This window comes from Phasianus colchicus, chromosome 29 (assembly GCF_987193195.1).
Source record: "Phasianus colchicus chromosome 29, bPhaCol1.hap1.1, whole genome shotgun sequence".
In the NCBI taxonomy this organism is placed as follows: domain Eukaryota; kingdom Metazoa; phylum Chordata; class Aves; order Galliformes; family Phasianidae; genus Phasianus; species Phasianus colchicus.
Window position 1 is genome coordinate 1,617,606 of NC_143464.1, and position 18,332 is coordinate 1,635,937.

The 18,332-nt window shown below is 47.8% G+C and overlaps 2 protein-coding genes across 2 annotated transcripts; one reads left to right on the forward strand and one right to left on the reverse strand.

The window, feature by feature from the left end:
- The first annotated feature begins 7,683 nt into the window (after window positions 1-7,683).
- LOC149914504 (olfactory receptor 14A16-like) lies at window positions 7,684-8,649 on the forward strand. Its single transcript, XM_090126389.1, has one exon. The coding sequence runs from the start codon at window positions 7,684-7,686 to the stop codon at window positions 8,647-8,649; it is 966 nt and encodes a 321-aa protein (XP_089982515.1).
- Window positions 8,650-17,168: 8,519 nt separating this feature from the next.
- Window positions 17,169-18,095, reverse strand: LOC149914505 (olfactory receptor 14J1-like). Its single transcript, XM_090126390.1, has one exon. It carries the CDS (start codon window positions 18,093-18,095, stop codon window positions 17,169-17,171), a length of 927 nt encoding a protein of 308 aa, XP_089982516.1.
- Between the last annotated feature and the right edge of the window lie 237 nt (window positions 18,096-18,332).

The window sequence follows — 18,332 nt, forward strand, 5'->3', positions numbered from 1 at the left end:
GCATTGTAATGCAGATTTTAACGGAATACAACTGCCTTTTTTTTTTTGGTTTGTATATTCATCTGCTAAGTGTAATTTATTGAAAGTTTTTTTGTGTGTGTTTTATGTATTCTAATGTTTTCTGCTGAAACATCACTATCCACATCAAGTAGTACTCAGTTTGTACCTATTCAGTGTTGCCCAGACACGCTGTACATGAGTGACCAGCATTTCTGTGAAGTTTAACAAAACAAAGGACATGTAATGGCTTCATTTGTCTTCCTTCCTATGAAACATTTCTGGAGCTGCTGGCGTAAACTGTTCTCAGAAACCCAAAATCCAGCAGGAAGCATACAACTGTTAATCAAACTGTGCATGAAAATGCACAATGTTGTGCTAAGAGACAGAATTCAGTGGTGTGGTGGTGGTGTGTTGAGCTGAAACTCAATCCCATTGACCCTTAGCATTGCAGCTCCTGTGGCTTGGTGACAGTGCTGCTCTGTGGCTGCAAACACAAGCAAGGACACGCAGTAGGCACTTGTGTCACACAGACTGTTTCCACCACAGCAAGTCTCCTGTTAATGGAGATCTCCTCATGGCAGTGCCTGAAGGCTCAGGGCTTCTTTAAAAGTTGCTGCCAAGAACATTCCCAAGGAATGGACTGCACAGATTCCCACACTTACTCTCCCACTCATTCTAAAACCAAGCTTTAGTTGCTAGCATTAAAATGTTATATTTAACGCTAGCCCAAACTGCAGCCCAAAACAAAACACCTATCTGTAATGCTTACCTGTACCCTAACACTGTCCTGAAAACCTTAGCAGAACACCAAACTCTCTCACTAAATCTTTGCATAATCTATGCCCCACAAGGTGACTTTTAACCCTTAATCCCTATCCTGAACACCCAACACCCACAGAGCCTGCTCCTGCGCTCTGCCCTCCTCACCTTCAACCCTTCCCCTAACCCTAAACTTTGGGTACTTGGTTATGCAGGGCATAGCAGATCATGACAAGCCTGATCACATGAGGAAAGGCCGTGTGATCCGTGACAACCAGCACAGCTTCACCAGAGGAAGGTCATGCTTGACCAATCTGGTGGCCTTTTATGATGGAGTGACGGCATCGGTGGACAAGGGAAAGGCGACCGATGTCATTTACCTGGACTTGAGCAAGGCCTTTGACATGGTCCCCCACCACATCCTTATCTCCAATCTGGAGGGATGTGGATTTGATGGGTGGACCACTCGATGGATAATAAACTGGTTGAAAGGCCGCAGACAGAGGGTGGACATCAATGGCTGGCTCTATGTCCAGGTGGAGGCCGGTAACGAGTGGCGTCCCCCAGGGGTCTGTCTTGGGACCGGTGCTCTTTAACATCTTTATCAATGACATCGATGATGGAGTTGAGTGCACCCTCAGTAAGTTTGCTGACGACACCAAGCTGAGTGGTGCGGTCGACACGGTTGAAGGAAGGGATGCCATTCAGAGGGACCTCGAGAGGCTAGAAAGGTGGGCCCGGGTGAACCTGATGAGGTTCAACACGGCAAAGTGCAGAGTTTTGCACTTGGGCCGGAGGAATCCCAGGCAACCCTACAGACTGGAAGGAGCGGTTCTTGAGAGCAGCCCTGTGGAGAAGGACCTGGGGGTCTTGGTAGACGAAAAACTTAACATGAGCCAGCAGTGTGCCCTTGCGGCTTGGAAGGCAAATGGGATCCGGGGCTCCATCAAAAGAGGGGTGGCCAGCAGGGACAGGGAGGTGATTGTCCCCCTCTACTCTGCTCTTGTGAGGCCCCATCTGCAGTACTGCGTCCAGGTCTGGAGCCCCCAGTACAAGAAAGACAGGGAGCTGTTGGAGAGGGTCCAGAGGAGGGCCACGAAGATGATCAGGGGACTGGAGCACTTCCCCTATGAGGACAGGCTGAAAGAGCTGGGCTTGTTCAGCCTGGAGAAAAGAAAGCTGCGGGGTGACCTCATTGCAGCCTTTCAGTACCTAAAGGGAGCCTACAAACAGGAGGGAAATCAACTCTTTGAAAGGGTGAGTGACAGCAGGACAAGGGGAAATGGTTTTAAGCTGAGGGAAGGGAGATTTAGGTTGGACGTCAGGGGGAAATTCTTTACGGAGAGAGTGGTGAGGTACTGGAACAGGCTGCCCAGGGAGGTTGTGGATGCCCCGTCCCTGGAGGTGTTCAAGGCCAGGTTGGATGGGGCCCTGGGCAGCCTGGTCTAGCATAAGGTAGGATGGTTGGTGGCCCTGCGTGTGGCAGGGGGGTTGGAGATTTATGATCCTTGAGGTCCCTTCCAACCCTGGCGATTCTGTGATTCTGTGAACAGCAGATCATATCTGATGCTTAGATACTGTGAGAAACACACTCAAGATCAACAATTTCTAATCAGGCAAAGATCTCTGTGAAGAGCAGTTTGTTCATTACTGCAATAATGGGCGCACACCCCCTACTGACCAGGGAGAAGTTGCACAACTAGTCAGCAAAATCCATCCCGTTATGTACCCTGGGTCTGACACAGGTAAAGCCTCTCCTGGCACTCACTGGTTGAACATCTTAGGCTCACAATCTTCTAACACTATGGCTATGTTACACTTCCATAGCTATGTTACACTTCCATAGCACGTTTACACTTCCACACAATGCCTGCTACCAATCCATTGTCTATGGGAATATTCTGGACTTTTTATTGTGATAGGAGGACAATATTTTCACTGGTTCTGTCTCTTCTTTACCTTAGTGCATGTACCAATTCTTCCTAGGTCGAAATGCCCCAGTCTCAACTTGACTCGGTTCAGGAGTTTTCTTTGTAAAAGGTTTCTTATCCTATGCTATATACAGAAAATACTGAAACTTCCACTGCAAAAAAAAAACCAATCTGCCTCTCACAGGCCCATGGCCATTCTGGGCCCTTCTGGACACAAATGAAAGGGGATTGTATTTGCACCATGGTAAAACATAGTATCATTATTATGATTATTAATATCATTATTCAACCTGCTGGGTCATCCTGAAATCAAGGTCCGTCTGTCCACATGTGGGTCATTCAAGACTCCTGTAGACACAAAAGGAAGCAAAATACACTCAGTCACATTTGATTGCAAGCATTAAAAATTGACATCTATCAGGTGCTTATTCAGGATACCTTTACCAAACAATGTCTTGCTTCTCACACTTAGGGATTTTGGGGTATAGATAGTACCACTGATATTGCTCCAATCTGAGGCGTTTTCAGCAGTACAGGTTGTTGCAGAATCCCATAGGATCTTTTCCTGGTTTGGTATGAACTTCTAGGATGGTCATATTCACAGATAGACAAATGGCTTTCATGTTGAGGCAGCCACCCCCACTTCATCTATTAGTTAATTGGTAGGCAGCATTATACAATTGCAAACACCACCCAGATTCAAGTATTTCTGAAAGAAACTTAACCAACCAGTTGGTGAGTTCAGAGATGCCCTTAGCCTGAGAATAGGAGGGAGTGTGGCATACCCAACAAACCCCTTCCTACTTGGCCCAGTCTTAGAATCGTAGAATCATAGAATCCTTAGAGTTGGAAGGGACCTCTGAAGGTCATCTAGCCCAACTCCCCTGCAGTGCACAAGGTCACCACAGCTCCATCAGGCTGCCCAAGGCCTGATCCAGCCTCACTTGGAAAATCTCCAGGGACAGGGCATTAACCACATCAGTGGCCCATCTGTGCCTGTGCCTCGCCACCCTCTCTGGAAAATACTTCTTCGTTATATCTAACTTAAATCTACCCTCTTTGAGCTTGAAGCCATTTCCCTTTGTCCTTGCCACAGACTTTGCTGAAGATTCTGCCCCTTCTTTCCTGTAGCTCCCCTTTAGATACTGACAGGCTGCTCTCAGGTTGCCTTGCAGCCTTCTCTTCTCCGGGCTGCACAGCCCCACCTCTCTGCCTGTCCTTGTAAGAGAGGTGTTCCGTTCTGTGGATCAGTTTTGTGGCCCTTCTTTATACGTGCCCCAACAGCTCCATGTCTCCCCTGTACTGAGGACTCCACATCTAGACGCAGTACTGCAGGTGAATTCTCACCAGCGCACAGTAGAGGAGCAGGATCACCTCTCTTACCCTGCTGGCCACGCTTCTTCTGAAGCAACCCAGAGTACGGCTGGCTTTCTGGGCTGTGAGGGCACACTGCTGGCTCACATCCAGCTTCCCATCCATGGTCGTGTCAACCACACCTCACAGCTTGGGATTTCATGACTGGCAAAAAAAGAAAAAAAAAAAAAAGGAAAGGAAAGGAAAGGAAAGGAAAGGAAAGGAAAGGAAAGGAAAGGAAAGGAAAGGAAAGGAAAGGAAAGGAAAGGAAAGGAAAGGAAAGGAAAGGAAAGGAAAGGAAAGGAAAGGAAAGGAAAGGAAAGGAAAGGAAAGGAAAGGAAAGGAAAGGAAAGGAAAGGAAAGGAAAGGAAAGGAAAGGAAAGGAAAGGAAAGGAAAGGAAAGGAAAGGAAAGGAAAGGAAAGGAAAGGAAAGGAAAGGAAAGGAAAGGAAAGGAAAGGAAAGGAAAGGAAAGGAAAGGGGAAAGGGAAGGGAAGGGAAGGGAAGGGAAGGGAAGGGAAGGGAAGGGAAGGGAAGGGAAGGGAAGGGAAGGGAAGGGAAGGGAAGGGAAGGGAAGGGAAGGGAAGGGAAGGGAAGGGAAGGGAAGGGAAGGACAAATGGTATTGGAACTGTGCAGAGTGTCACTAGTGCCATGCTTCAAGGTAACAGCCATGAACCATCCTGTGGTTTTACCTGCGTGACCATGGAGAGGGTATGAGGATGTGGGATGGCAAAACTCACCTCAGCCCTACAGGCATGGGTACGTGAGGTGCAAGGGAAAATAATCACAAGAAAGGGTCCTTCCAGGAAAGTGGCGGCTCCACTTTCCAGTGAGCCTGATGGTCTGATCTTGTCTCTGTGGTTGTCAGTGAGCCTTCTGTATTTTACACACAAAAGATGAGTTATGAATACACAAATCAGAACTCGAGGGGCCCTGCCTGCAGCTAGGTAGAGGAAAGGGGCAATTGGGTATATTGGACTGCATGGATTCAATGGCCTGGCACATCAGGGCCACAGAAATAGGAGGCTCCAGCGGACACTGGTGCACAATGTACTCTAATGCCATCAAGTTATAAAGGAACAAAACCGATTTGTATTTCAGGAGTGACAGGGGAATCCAAGAGTTAACTCTGCTAGAGGCCAAAGTGAGCCTAACCAAATGAGTGGCAAAAGAATGTTTGTGATTACCATTGTGACTGGCCCAGAGGCTCTGTGCATCCCTGCTACAGGTTGCCTTGGGAAAGAGCACTTCAAGGAGCCAAAAAGGGTACTACTGGTGGGCTTTCAGTACAGCTGCCTTGGAGATGGAGGACATTAAACAGCTGTATAGCTTGTCTGGTCTCTCAGAGGACGCTTCTGTTGCAGGATTGCTAAGAGCAGAACGGCAGCAGGTGCCGATCGCTACTGAAATGGCATGTTGACGTCAATATTGCATCAACAGGGACTCCCTGTTTCTCATTCATCATCTGATTCACCACCTGCAGAATCAAGGAGTAATCAGCAAGATTCACTCACCCATTTGGTCCTCTAGACTCACTAATGTGCTATTTGGCCCAAAAGTCTAATGGGGAGTAGAGGCTGAGAGGACTGTCATGGCCAGAATGAAGTCACACCACTGCTAAGCACTGCTGCGCCAGGCATGCTAGAACTTCAGTACGAACTGGAGTCAAAGGTAACCAAGTGATATGTCACAACTGACAATGGCAGTGCATTTTTCTCCACCCGTCTGTCAGCAGAGTGCAGGCCATATTTGGCTTTTACTTGGAGGGGCAATATGGGACAGTATTTGGGCATGTGTGTTATACTCAGCCACCCTGAACATGGCTAGGCAATGAAGGGTGAGACAGAGACCATTTTACCCCCAGGGCAGCTGGGAAGTACAGCTTGGGCTGAAGAGAGAGAGAGACTTAGTTCTCCCTATGGCACATGAATCCATTTTCTCAGCTCAGTATTTCTGGATGATGTTTTGCACAAAAATGAGCAGAGAAGAGGTTCAATTGACTCCACATAGGTATCTTTCACTTCACTTAGAGAGATTTCCCACCAAAAGAACATCTCCAGATCCAGAATGAGGTACCTCAATCAACTCATCAGAGTAATTTTCTTCTGCTTGGGCACCTGTGATCCCTGCCTGTCACTGCCCAGGTGTCCTGTCTGTGTTGGGACAAGGGAGGGTGCCTTTTCTACTTCAGTTTGTCTCTGACAGGAGCAATGACACTGCTGGGAAGGAAGGTGTTCTCCCACTCAGAGGAAAGGAACATCAAGGACTCCTTCAGTATTTTTCCACGTATCATCCTGTGGAGCCCTAGGGACATCTGCAGGGAGCTCACAGGGATGGAGAAAGGGATCCCTTGTGCCTCTGCTGCTGAGCTGGGCCGGGCTTCTGGGACACAGGGAGCTCATACAGCTGCTGGTACAGGAGCAGCTTCTCTGCACAGTGCAGGACTCCAAAGACATGGCCTGTAGGTGACAATTAGGAGAGAAGGGTGAGAAATGCAACACGTTGTGTAGAAGGGAGAATGCTGAGTTCGTGGAAGGATCAACGCTCGCAGACCTTAACACAGTAAGTCTACATTGGCAGGGCAAAGTACACAAGACCATCCAATCGCTCTTGGTCTTGTTAGACAAATGTATTAGTCAGGAGGCACTCCATGCTTCTTTATTGCAGAGCAGGACCTGCTCCAGCTGAGGGCTTCCATGCTGCAGCATCAGAGCACAGCCCTGAAGGCTGCGTGTCCCAGGATGGCTGCAGGCTGTGCAGCCGGGGCTGCAGCCGGGTGCCCAGGGCTGTCCTGCAGAGCAGGTCCCTGCTGTGCCCCAGGGGCTGTGTGCCGGGCCAGGGACTCTGCCGCCTGCCAGGCTCAGCACTCAGCACTCAGCACTCAGCACTCAGCACTCAGCACTCAGCACTCAGCCTGCCTGGGGAGCTGCCCAGAGCGCTGCGGGGAGACGTGTGGGGGGAAGGAGCCCCCCGGCAGGGCAAGGCAGGGGCCTTCTGCTGCCACAGCTGCTGCGTAGGAAGGGGCATCACAGTTCCATAGCACCCCAGAGTAGTAAAGAGGGGAGACAAAGCAGGGATTTTCCTTTTATATTATAGTGCTTTTATATTACTTTTAGATTCATTTTATACAAAAAGGATTGGAGGCTGAAATCTAAAAGGGGTTTTCTACTTTGAACGCAGCTCTGAGACTCCCGAATTCTTATCAATCATTTGTTTTGTGTACAGTCACACTGAATGCCCTTTCAGTCTGTCCTTCCCCAGAGGATGGAACCAGCTGAAATAAATGTCTTTTTCTGCAGACTTGAATAATGCCCTTATCCTGCAAACAGGCAGCTTTCTCAAACAATAATTTTATAATAACTGCACAGAGGCTGGGGTTGGGGGCTCTAAGAGCAGTTGGAGTAAAGATATGAGGCATAGAAAGAGCTCCTACGATGATAATATTCAGGCAATGGGATATGAATAGAAAATGAAAGAAGAGCTCCTTAAGCCTCTGCTTCTTACAGGATGCTGAAGATCATGAAGTTAAGCTCAAGTTATGGATTTAAATGAGCACTTTCTGCAGGAGAAAGAATAAGCATGGTCTTGACTCGTCATTATCTTCTGCACTCTGCACAGGACTCCATGCCCAGGAACTGCAGATGCCCAACAGCAGCTCCATCAGCGAGTTCCTCCTGCTGGCGTTGGCAGACACGCGGCAGCTGCAGCTCCTGCACTTCTGGCTCTTGCTGGGCATCTACCTGGCTGCCCTCCTGGGCAACGGCCTCATCAGCACAGCCGTAGCCTGCCACCACCGCCTGCACACCCCCATGTACTTCTTCCTCCTCAACCTCGCCCTCCTCGACCTGGGCTGCATCTCCACCACTCTCCCCAAAGCCATGGCCAATGCCCTCTGGGACACCAGGCACATCTCCTATGCTGGATGTGTTGCCCAGACCTTCCTGTTTGTCTTTCTGATATCGGCAGAGTATTCTCTTCTCACCATCATGTCCTATGACCGCTACGTTGCCATCTGCAAGCCCCTGCACTACGGGACCTTGATGGACAGCAGAGCTTGTGCCACCATGGCAGCAGCTGCCTGGGGCACTGGGGTTCTCAATGCTCTGCTGCACACTGCCAGCACATTTTCACTGCCTCTTTGTCATGGCAATGCTGTGGATCAGTTCTTCTGTGAAATCCCACAGATCCTCAAGCTCTCCTGTTCAAAACTGGGTCTTGTTAGGGAAATTAGGTTTCTTGTGGCTAGTAGTGTTCTTTGTTTTGGCTGTTTTGCTTTCATTCTGTTCTCCTATGTGCAGATCTTCAGGGCTGTGCTGAGGATGCCCTCTGAGCATGGACGGCAGAAAGCCTTCTCCTCGTGCCTCCCTCACCTGGCTGTGGTCTCCCTGTTTCTCAGCACTGCCATGGTTGCCTACCTGAAACCCCATTCCATTTCTTCCTCACCTCTGGATCTGTTGGTGTCACTTCTGTACTCAGTGTTGCCTCCAGTTTTGAACCCCCTCATCTACAGCATGAGGAACACGGAGCTCAAGGATGCTCTGTGGAAACTAATGGTCAAATGTGTTTTGAAAGCAATGAACTGCCCTTCTTCTATACGTGACTTGTAATTCAGATTTTAACATAATCACGCTGTTCTCTTTTGGTTTGAGCATTCATTTCTTAAGTGTTATTTATTGAATGTTTTATTCTGTGTTTTATGTATTCCAAACTTTTTCACTGAAACTTCATTACACCTATCCATTTCTATCCGGCTTGTACCTATGCAGTGTAACCCAGACACACTGTACAAGAGGAACCAGGCTCTCTGTGAATCTCATCAGAGCAAAGGGAATGCAATGACTTTGTCTGTCTTTCTTCCTGTGAGACATTTCTGGAGTTGCTGGGGTCAGCTGTTCTCAGCACCCCATAATCCAGCATGAAGCATTCGGCTGTTAATCCAACTGTGCGGTGACTGCAGCCTGCAATAGCTGACGGGCCATCCCTTGGCGCCTGGCTGGGGTCTGTGCTTCCAGGATCACATCTGTCAGTGCCTGCTGACTGTGGGATCCTCTTTGCCGAAGCACCTGGTAGGGCCTATGGAGGAAGATGGAGGTTTGTGTAAGAGATTGTGATGGCTCTTCTGCGTGTGTACACACCTCAATAGCAGGAGGGACGTGACTTGGTCGTGTCTACTTGAGAAGCTGGCACGTGCCTTGGAAGATGATGGTGAGGTTCCTTCTTCTCAATGGCTGACCAGCCACAAGAAAGCTGATTTGTGGCATATCCATGAGAAAGTGATTTCCAACATGATGGAGTTGACCTTGGTAGTAGAAATGTGGAAGGGGGGAGGGGGGGGGAAACTCCCTCAAAGTGCAGCTTGAAAGCTCAAGACTGGGCATGGGGAAGAAGAAATGTCACTGGAAGGGTGATGATGTGGGGCCATGCTGAGGGACCACTCAGCATGGCTTTGTGTTTCAAAGGAAGTTCCGAGAGGCTTGAGATACATCAGTGAAATGATCGCAATGCAGTGAAATGATCTCTCCACCCAGAGCGGGGTGGGGAGGAGAGGTGGGCATCTGCAGATCACAGGGAAATAGGGGCTGGGCTGGAACACCATTGGAAATCCTGCAGAGGAGAAGGCAGTGGGTGCTGGTGAGGATGGAGGGCTCCAACAGCAATAACGTCTTTGTTCCCTTGGCTATGGTTTGTGAGGAGATTTATTATGCTCGTGGTGATGGGGCCTCACTGCTTCCTTGTATCCCTGTGCAGAGGCTGGTTGGTGTCACACTGTTGTCATTCTCGTGGCGCAGAATTCTGCCCCACCCCAGCCGTTCTACTCACACTTCACTCCGTGTTTGTCTCACACATTTCTTGTGGTTTATTCACACTTCACTCCTGGCTAACTCACAGATTTTTCAAGGAATCACTCACTCTTTGCACAAGGTTTGCAGACTGTTTACTCTGCATTTGCTCTTACATTACTCCAGGTGTACTCAAACCTTACTTTGGGTTTTACTCACCGTTTACTCCATGTTTACTAACACTGTACTAAGTATTTTCTCACACTTCACTTGGGGCTACCTTGCACTTTACTCCGGCTTTACTCGCACTTTACTCCAGGTTTACTCACACTTCTTTTTTGAGTGTCCTTGACTCATTCTAACTCTGGGATTTACTCACACATTGCACTGGGTTTGCACACTCTGTTTACTCTTACTCTTCTCCGGGTGGACTCACACCTTACTCTGGGTTTTACTCACATTTTACTTCCCATTTACTAGCACTTTACTCCTCGTTTTCTCTCACTGATCTTGGGCTTACCTCACACTTTACTCCAACTTTACTCACACTTTACTCTGGGTTTACTCACTCTTCTATTTTGAGTGTTTGACTCACACTTTACTCAAGGTTTACTCAAACTCTTCTTCAACTTTACTCACACTTTACTCTGGGTTTACTCACACTTTTCAGTGGGTTTCACTGACACCCTCCTCCAGGTGTGTACGCTCTCTCTTCCGGGCCTCTCCACACTTTCCTCTGGGTATTTCTCACACTTGACTTATGGCTTACTCACAGTTTTCTACCTGTTATACTCACACTTTGCACCAGGTTTGCACAGTCTTTATTCTGGTTTTACTGTTATTCTACACACCTTTCTCTGGTATTTACTCACATTTTGTCCCATGTTTCCTAACACTTTATTCAGGGTTTTCTTACACTTGATTTGGGGTAAGCTCACACTTTACTCCAAGCTTTCTCACACGTTACTCCGGGTTTACTCACAGTTCCTTTTTAGTGTGTTTTTGACTCACACTTTTCTCAAGGTTTACTCCAACTTTTCTTCATCTTTACTCACTCTTTACTCTGGCTTTCCTCACACTTTGGGTTTTACTGACACCCTACTCTGGGTGTGTACACTCTCTCTTCTGAGCCTACCCACATTTTTCTCCAGGTGTCGCTCACACTTTACTCTGTGTTTACTCACACTTTACTCCTGGTTTACTCCCCGTTTTCTAATGGTTTTACTTAAACTTTGCACAAGGCTTGCACACTCTTTTCTCTGGCTTCACTCTTATTCTAGTCTACCAGAGTCAGGTGTGAGTCAAACACACTGAAAAAAGAAGTGTGAGGTAACCCCAAGTAAAGTGTACGAAAACCCAGAGTAAAGAGTCAGTAAACGTGGAGTAAAGTGTGGGTAAGACAGAGAGGAAGGTGTGAGTCCACTGGGAGTAGAATCAGAGTAAACCCAGAGTAAAGAGTGTGGAGGTCTGGCGCAAAGTGTGAATAAAACGGGAAGAAAAGTGTGAGCATACTCGGAGTCAAGTGTGAGTGACAGCCGGAGTAAAGTCTAGGTAGGCCCAGAAGAGAGAGCGTACACACCCGGAGTAGGGTGTCAGTAAAACCCTGAGGACAGTGTGAGTAACCCAGAGTAAAGAGTGAATGAAGTTGAAGACTAGTTGGAGTAAACTTTGAGTAAAGTGTGAGTCAAACACACTAAAAAAGGAAGTGTGAGTAAACCTGGAGTCAAGTGCGAGTAAACTTGGAGTAAAATGTGAGGTAAGTTCAAGTAAAGAGTGAGAAGACCTGAAGGAAAGTGATGATAAACACGGAGTAATGTGTGAATACAACCCTGGGTAAGGTGTGAGTCCACCCGGAGAAGAGTAAGAGTAATCCCAGAGTAAAGAATGTGCAAGCTTGGTGCAAAGTGTGAGTAAAACAGATAGAAAAATGTGAGTACACCGAGAGTAAAGTGTGAGTAAACTCGGAATAAAGTGTGAGGAAAGTTGACTAAAGGTGTGAGTAAAACTTGAGTAAAGTGTGACTCCAACACACTCAAGAAAGAACTGTGAGTAAGCCCAGAGTAAAGTGCGAGTAAACTTGGAGTAAAATTTGAGGTAAGCCCAAGTGAGGATAAACAGAGTAAGGTTTTAGTAAATGTGCAGTAAAGTGTGAGTAAAACCCAGAGTAAAGTGTGAGTCCAACCGGAGTAGAGACAGAGTAATCTCAGAGTACAGAGTGTGCAAGCCCCGTGCAAAGGGTGAGTAAACTCAAAGTAAAGTGAGAGAAACACCCAGAGTAAAGTGTGGGTAGGCCCGGAAGAGGGAGTGTACACAGCCGAAATATTTCACTCTCACAGAGTTAAATAGCTCAATCTATGCCTGAGACAGGGGGTAGTAGGCCCTTGGTCCTCCCCCAGCCCCCCAAAATTGGAAGGCAAAGGGAAAAGGGACAGGGAGATGGGAGCTGGGCTCAAGGAAGGAAAAAAACAGTGGCAGTGATCTATGGAGGAAAATTTACCTTACTAACTGTGATATCGGAATGCAAGATAACAATATAATACAATCTAATTGAAGCTGAGACTAATAAATAAGATAGGAGAGAGAGAGTTCCTGAGACCGAGTCAAAGCTGGAAAGCTTGGAACAGCTAGGAAAGCACCCTCCAGCACCCACTGCCAGGCAGTAAGAGCCCGCCCCACCCAGAAAGGTCAGATCCCATGACTTCTGTGACGTATAGGGATAGGTACCTGGAATTGGAGCATTAACACTTCCGCTCCCAGTGCACGACATGATGGTATGATATGGAATACTGAAAACCAAAAAACATAAAACTATGACATTCCACCCCTTGCTCTACATCACTATATCATATATATATATATATATATACTACATATATATACATGTATACAAACAAACAAAAATGATTAAAATGCATTACACACACACGTCTATATACATACACATAGAATTACTGTATGTACTCCCCCAGCATCAAGTTTCCTTGTGGTACACATTGAACATCCCCATTTTCCTGCATTACCCACCAAGTGGACCCAGTGGTCCCTGGGCAAAAACAGTACCACGGAGAGGTTTGCCCTTTCCAGAAGCTGGAAGAACCCAAACTGCTTTTCCCAACATGCTCTTTACGTGTACAACAGGGAATTTATCTCTCTCTACGGTATGTAGGGAGCTGGATTGGGTAGGACCATCACGATTGATAGATCCTCTGGTATTGACTAACCAGGGGGCTTCTGCCAAATGCTTCTCCCAGTGCTTAAATGTTCTGCCACCCATTGCTTTCAGCATAGTTTTTAAAAACCCATTGTAGCGTTCAATTTTACCAGAAGCTGCTGCATGATAGGGGTTATGATAAATCCACTCAATGCCATGATCTTTGGCCCAAGGATTTCCAAGAGAATTTTTGAAATGAGTCCCATTATTTGACTCAGTTCTTTCTGGGGTGCCATGTCGCCACAGGACTTGTTTCTCAAGACCCAATAAGGTGTTTCGGGCGGTAGCATGGGGTACTGCATATGTTTCAAGCCACCCAGTGGTTGCCTCCACCATGGTGAGCACATAACACTTACCACTGTGAGATCATGGCAAGGTGATAGAATCAACCTGCCATGCCTCCCCATATTTATTCATTTGCCATCGCCCTTCCCCCCAGAGAGTTTTTATCCTCTTGGCTTTTTTAATCGTGGCACATGTATCACAGTCATGAATAACCTGTGCAATAGCGTCTATTGTTAAGTCCACCCCTCGGTCTCTAGCCCACTTATATGTTGCATCTCACCCGTGATGGCCTGAGTTCTCATGGGCCCACCGAGCTAGAAATAATTCACCCTTGTTTTCTGCTAGTCCAGGTATACTGGAGCCACCTCAATTTTGGCAGCTCGGTCTAACTGATGGTTATTTTGCTGTTCTTCAGTACCCCGACTCTTGGGCACATGAGCATCTACATGGTGCACCTTTACAACCATAGTCTTTATTTGGGCAGCAATATCTGAGCACATTTCAGCGGGGCAAATAGGTTTACCCCTCCACTGCCAGTTATTGTGCTCCCACTGCTGTAACCACCCCCATAGAGCATTTGCCACCATCCATGAGTCAGTGTGAAGATAAGGCATTGGCCACCTCTCCCATTCAGCAACATCTATGGCCAGCTGGACAGCCTTTACCTCTGCAAATTGGCTTGATTCTCCTTTCCCTTCAGTGGCCTCTGCAACTTGTCGTGTGGGGCTCCACACAGCAGCTTTCCATCTGCAATGCTTCCCCACAATACGACACGATCCATCAGTGAACAGGGCATATTTCTTTTCATTTTCTGGTATTTCATTGTATGGTGATTCCTCTTTAGCACACAATACTTCTTCTGCTCGTGACGTTCCAAACATTTTTATGTTCAGACCAGTCCATGATCATCTCTAGGATTCCTGAACGGCTGAGTTTTCTCATCTGCACTCTGTTTTGCACATCTGCATTGTGTAATCAGCGCAGTCAGCTTACTCCAAGTGGCATCAGTATCATGACGGATGGAGGGAACCTTTCCCTTGAACATCCAGTTCAACGCTGGCAGTCGAGGTGCCAGAGGAGCTGTGGTTCAGTACTGATTACTTCAGAAGGAGCCTGAACTCCCTCATACGCAGCTAAGATCTCCTTCTCAGTTGGAGTGTAGCACTTTTCGGACCCCTTATATGCTTGACTCCAGAATCCCAGGAGTCAGCTTCGGGTCTCTCCTGAGGCTCTTTCCCACAGACTCCAAGTAGAACTCATCTCCTGTTTAATCTGTTCAAAAGCCTGCTGCTGCTCAGGACCCCATGCAAAATTATTCTTCTTCAGAGTCACCTGCTACAGGGGGCTTACAGTGAGGCTACAGTCTGGAACATGCATTCTCCAAAAACCCACTACACCCAGAAAAGTCTGTGTCTCTTTCTTAGACATGGGCGGAATCATGGAGATTTTGTTGATCACATCTGTCGGGATGTGACGATGTCCTTCTTGCCACTTTATATCTAGGAACTGAATTTCCTGGGCAGGTCCTGAAAGGTGAGAAGGGCCCCATAAGTGAACATAAAAATGTAAGAAAGCTTCACAGTGACTGAAAACAAGAGGGGGGGGGGAAGGGACAATAGTTAGAGATCATTTATAGAAGTAAGAATGTAGAGCTTGTTAGAAAAATAAGGGATGGCAGACACTGGGTCTGGCATGTGCACCCAGTGTACACGCACCGCTGAATAAACCAGACCTGCTTTGTAATCTTACTTGGGTTACAGAGTTTGATTCCAAACATCACAGTGACCAGTGTCATATTCTCCTCAGTCCTGCTGGTAAGGAGGAGAGCCCTGGGGACTGGACAGGTTCTGGCTGTCAGCAATTGTTTGTGCAGCGGTTATCAGCAACAGGCTTTTATTTTATGGGAACAGGAGACTCAGTACACAGGGAGAAGAAATGCCCAGCATCAGTGCAGAAGGGGAATGGATTGAATGAGAGTTCCCTGCAGCTTTGTCAGAAGGAACTTGGGCTCCTTGTGGACAACAAGCTCACCATGAGCTAGCAATGTGCTGTTTCTGCAAAGGAGGTTGAAAGCTGCTGGGCAGCAGTAGGACTAGCATAGCCAGCAGATCAAGGGAGGGGATCGTTCCTCTCTGTTCAGCACTGCTAACATCACTCACTCACCAGTACACACGGAGCACTGGCTTAGGGAAGCAGGACCAACAAAGATCTTCAAAAAGTGGACTGGGTTCACCTTCCTAACAGGTGAGGCTATGAGAGCAGGGCATGTCCAGCCTGGAGATGAGAAGCTCCAAGGAGACGTACCTTGAGTGTATATAAACGTCTGACGGGAGGCCAGAAGAAGTGGGAGCCAGGCTCTTCTCAGTGATGCCTAGTAAAAGGACAAGGGGCAATGGATCCAGATGAAACACATAACATTTCATCCAAGTCCAGGGAAGAATTTATTTACTGGGGGCTGCTGATCACTGGAACCGGCTGCCCAGAGTATTTCCTTCCCTGAAATCACAATCAAAACCAAAAGATGTAACAAAAAGATGTGTAGACACACCCCTGGAAATTCAAGTCAAATCTACAGCCCTATGTCCAGATGGAGGCCTGTGATGAATGTTGTCCTTGGGACAGGTGATCTGCAACATCTTTATGAATGGCATAGACAGTGGGATCAAGTGTTCCCTTAGCAAGTTTGGTGATCACACCAAGCTGAAGGGTGCAATTGACACAGCAGAAGGAAGGGACACCATTCAGAGAGACCTGGTTGGATTTGAGAAGGTGGCCCACATGAACCTAATAAGATTCAACAAGGTCAAGCACAATGCACTGCACTTGGGTCAGGGCAATCTCAGATATTTCTACAGAGTGGGAGAAGATCTCGTAGAGAGCAGCCCTGCAGAGAAGGTCTTGGGAATCCTGATGAGTGAAAAGCTGGACTTGAGTCAGCAATGTGCAGCCCAGAAGGTCAACTGTGTTCTGGGCTGCATCAGATAGGAGTGCCCAGCAGTGGAGGGAGGGAATTGTCCCCCTCTACTCTGCCCTTGTAATGCCCCAGCTGGAGTAGTGCATCCAGCTCTGAGGTCCCCAGCACAAGAAGGATGTGGAACCCTTCTCTTGACGGGTACTTAGGAAGGAATTGTTAAGGCCCCTTTCAACCCAAGACATTCTATGGTTTTATAATACCAGAATAAATGCCACGAAGAAAGGAGCTCTTGGTTCAGCACTCAATCACTTCCAGATCACCTAGGACTCTCAGCCTGTGTCCTTCAGTCTGTGGAGAACTCCAGCAAATAATAATAAAAAAAGAGCAACTCTGCAACCACAGGACTGCCACTGTGAGATGCAACAGGGCTGCTGTGAAATGACATGAGACCCAAGGGCTACCAGGAGTGTAGAGGTACAGCATGGGTACAGGAGTGTAGGAAAGCATAGGAGTGGAAAGAGCAGCACTCAAAAGACCACCTCCTGCCCTGCCCATCGCCATGGCCCCAGCAAAGAAGCAGCCCCGGCTCAATGGGCACAGATAGCGGGAGACAACCAGGCAGTGAGGAGCATCGCCCAGGGACACCAGGGCTGCTGCTCCATTTGGCAGCTGGGCTTCTGGTCCCTGAAATCCTCCTGCATAACAACTTTGTTCCACCAGGTCCAGAGCAGAAGGAGAGAAATGGCTGCTGGAAGAAATGAACTTCTTCTGGCTCAGTTATAGTGTTTATCTACAGAGGAACCCTACTTCTGTAGGTACATGAGATGACTGGGTCAAAATAAACAGCTAACAAGTAGGAGGCTTAAATTCAAAATGCAAGTTTTAAGAAATAGCAACAAAGAAAAATAACAAAATATTGTTCTAATAGTTTCTGAGCTACTGTGGGATTCTTCTGAGAGTCCGCAAAGCGTCCTTGAGCTCCTGGTTCCTCATGCTGTAGATGAAGGGATTCAAAGTGGGAGGTATCACTGAGTACAGAAATGAAACCGTCAGGTCAAGGGATTGGGAGGAAATAGAAGAGGGCTTTAGGTAGGCAAAAATCATAGTGCTTACAAACAAGGTGACAACAGCCAGGTGAGGGAGGCACATGGAGAAGGCTTTGTGCCGTCCCTGCTCAGAGGGCATCCTCAGCACGGCCCTGAAGATCTGTGCATATGACACAACAATAAAAACAAAACATCCAAGGACTACAGAAAAACTAAGAGCAAGAATCCCAGTTTCCCTGAGGATGTCTGATTCTGAGCAGGAGAGCTTGAGAATCTGGGCAATTTCACAGAAGAACTGATCCACAGCATTGCCTTGGCAGAGAGGCAGGGAAAATGTATTGGCAGTGTGCAGCAGGGAATAGAGAACCCCAGTGCCCCAGGCAGCTGCTGCCATGGTGGCACAAGCTCTGCTGTCCATCAAGGTCCCGTAGTGCAGGGGCTTGCAGATGGCAACGTAGCGGTCATAGGACATGATGGTGAGAATGCAATACTCTGCTGAGATGAAGAAGAGAAAGAAAAAGACCTGTGCAGCACATCCTGCATAGGAGATGTGCCTGGTGTCCCAGAGGGCATTGGCCATGGCTTTGGGGAGAGTGGTGGAGATGCAGCCCAGGTCGAGGAGGGCGAGGTTGAGGAGGAAGAAGTACATGGGGGTGTGCAGGCGGTGGTGGCAGGCTACGGCTGTGCTGATGAGGCCGTTGCCCAGGAGGGCAGCCAGGTAGATGCCCAGCAAGAGCCAGAAGTGCAGGAGCTGCAGCTGCCGCGTGTCTGCCAACGCCAGCAGGAGGAACTCGCTGATGGAGCTGCTGTTGGGCATCTGGTACTTCTGGGCACCAGGACCTATTCAAGGAGGAAAAAAGTCAAGGACAAGTCTTTCTATGTGGGCTGTGTTCATTCAGCTCCCTGATGTGATCTACATTTCATGAGTTTGTGTTTGCCATGAGGGACTCTGTACTTTTTATCTCAATGAAGCAGACTTGTCCCTGTTCATAGGAACGTGGTGATCGTGTGTGGGAAGATTTTAGTTTCAGTATGTATCAGATAAAATCACTAC

Coding starts and splice junctions, on each gene's coding strand:
- LOC149914504 (XM_090126389.1), top strand. CDS start 7,684: ATGCCCAACAGCAGCTCCATCAGCGAGTTCCTCCTGCTGGCGTTGGCA.
- LOC149914505 (XM_090126390.1), bottom strand. CDS start 18,095: ATGCCCAACAGCAGCTCCATCAGCGAGTTCCTCCTGCTGGCGTTGGCA.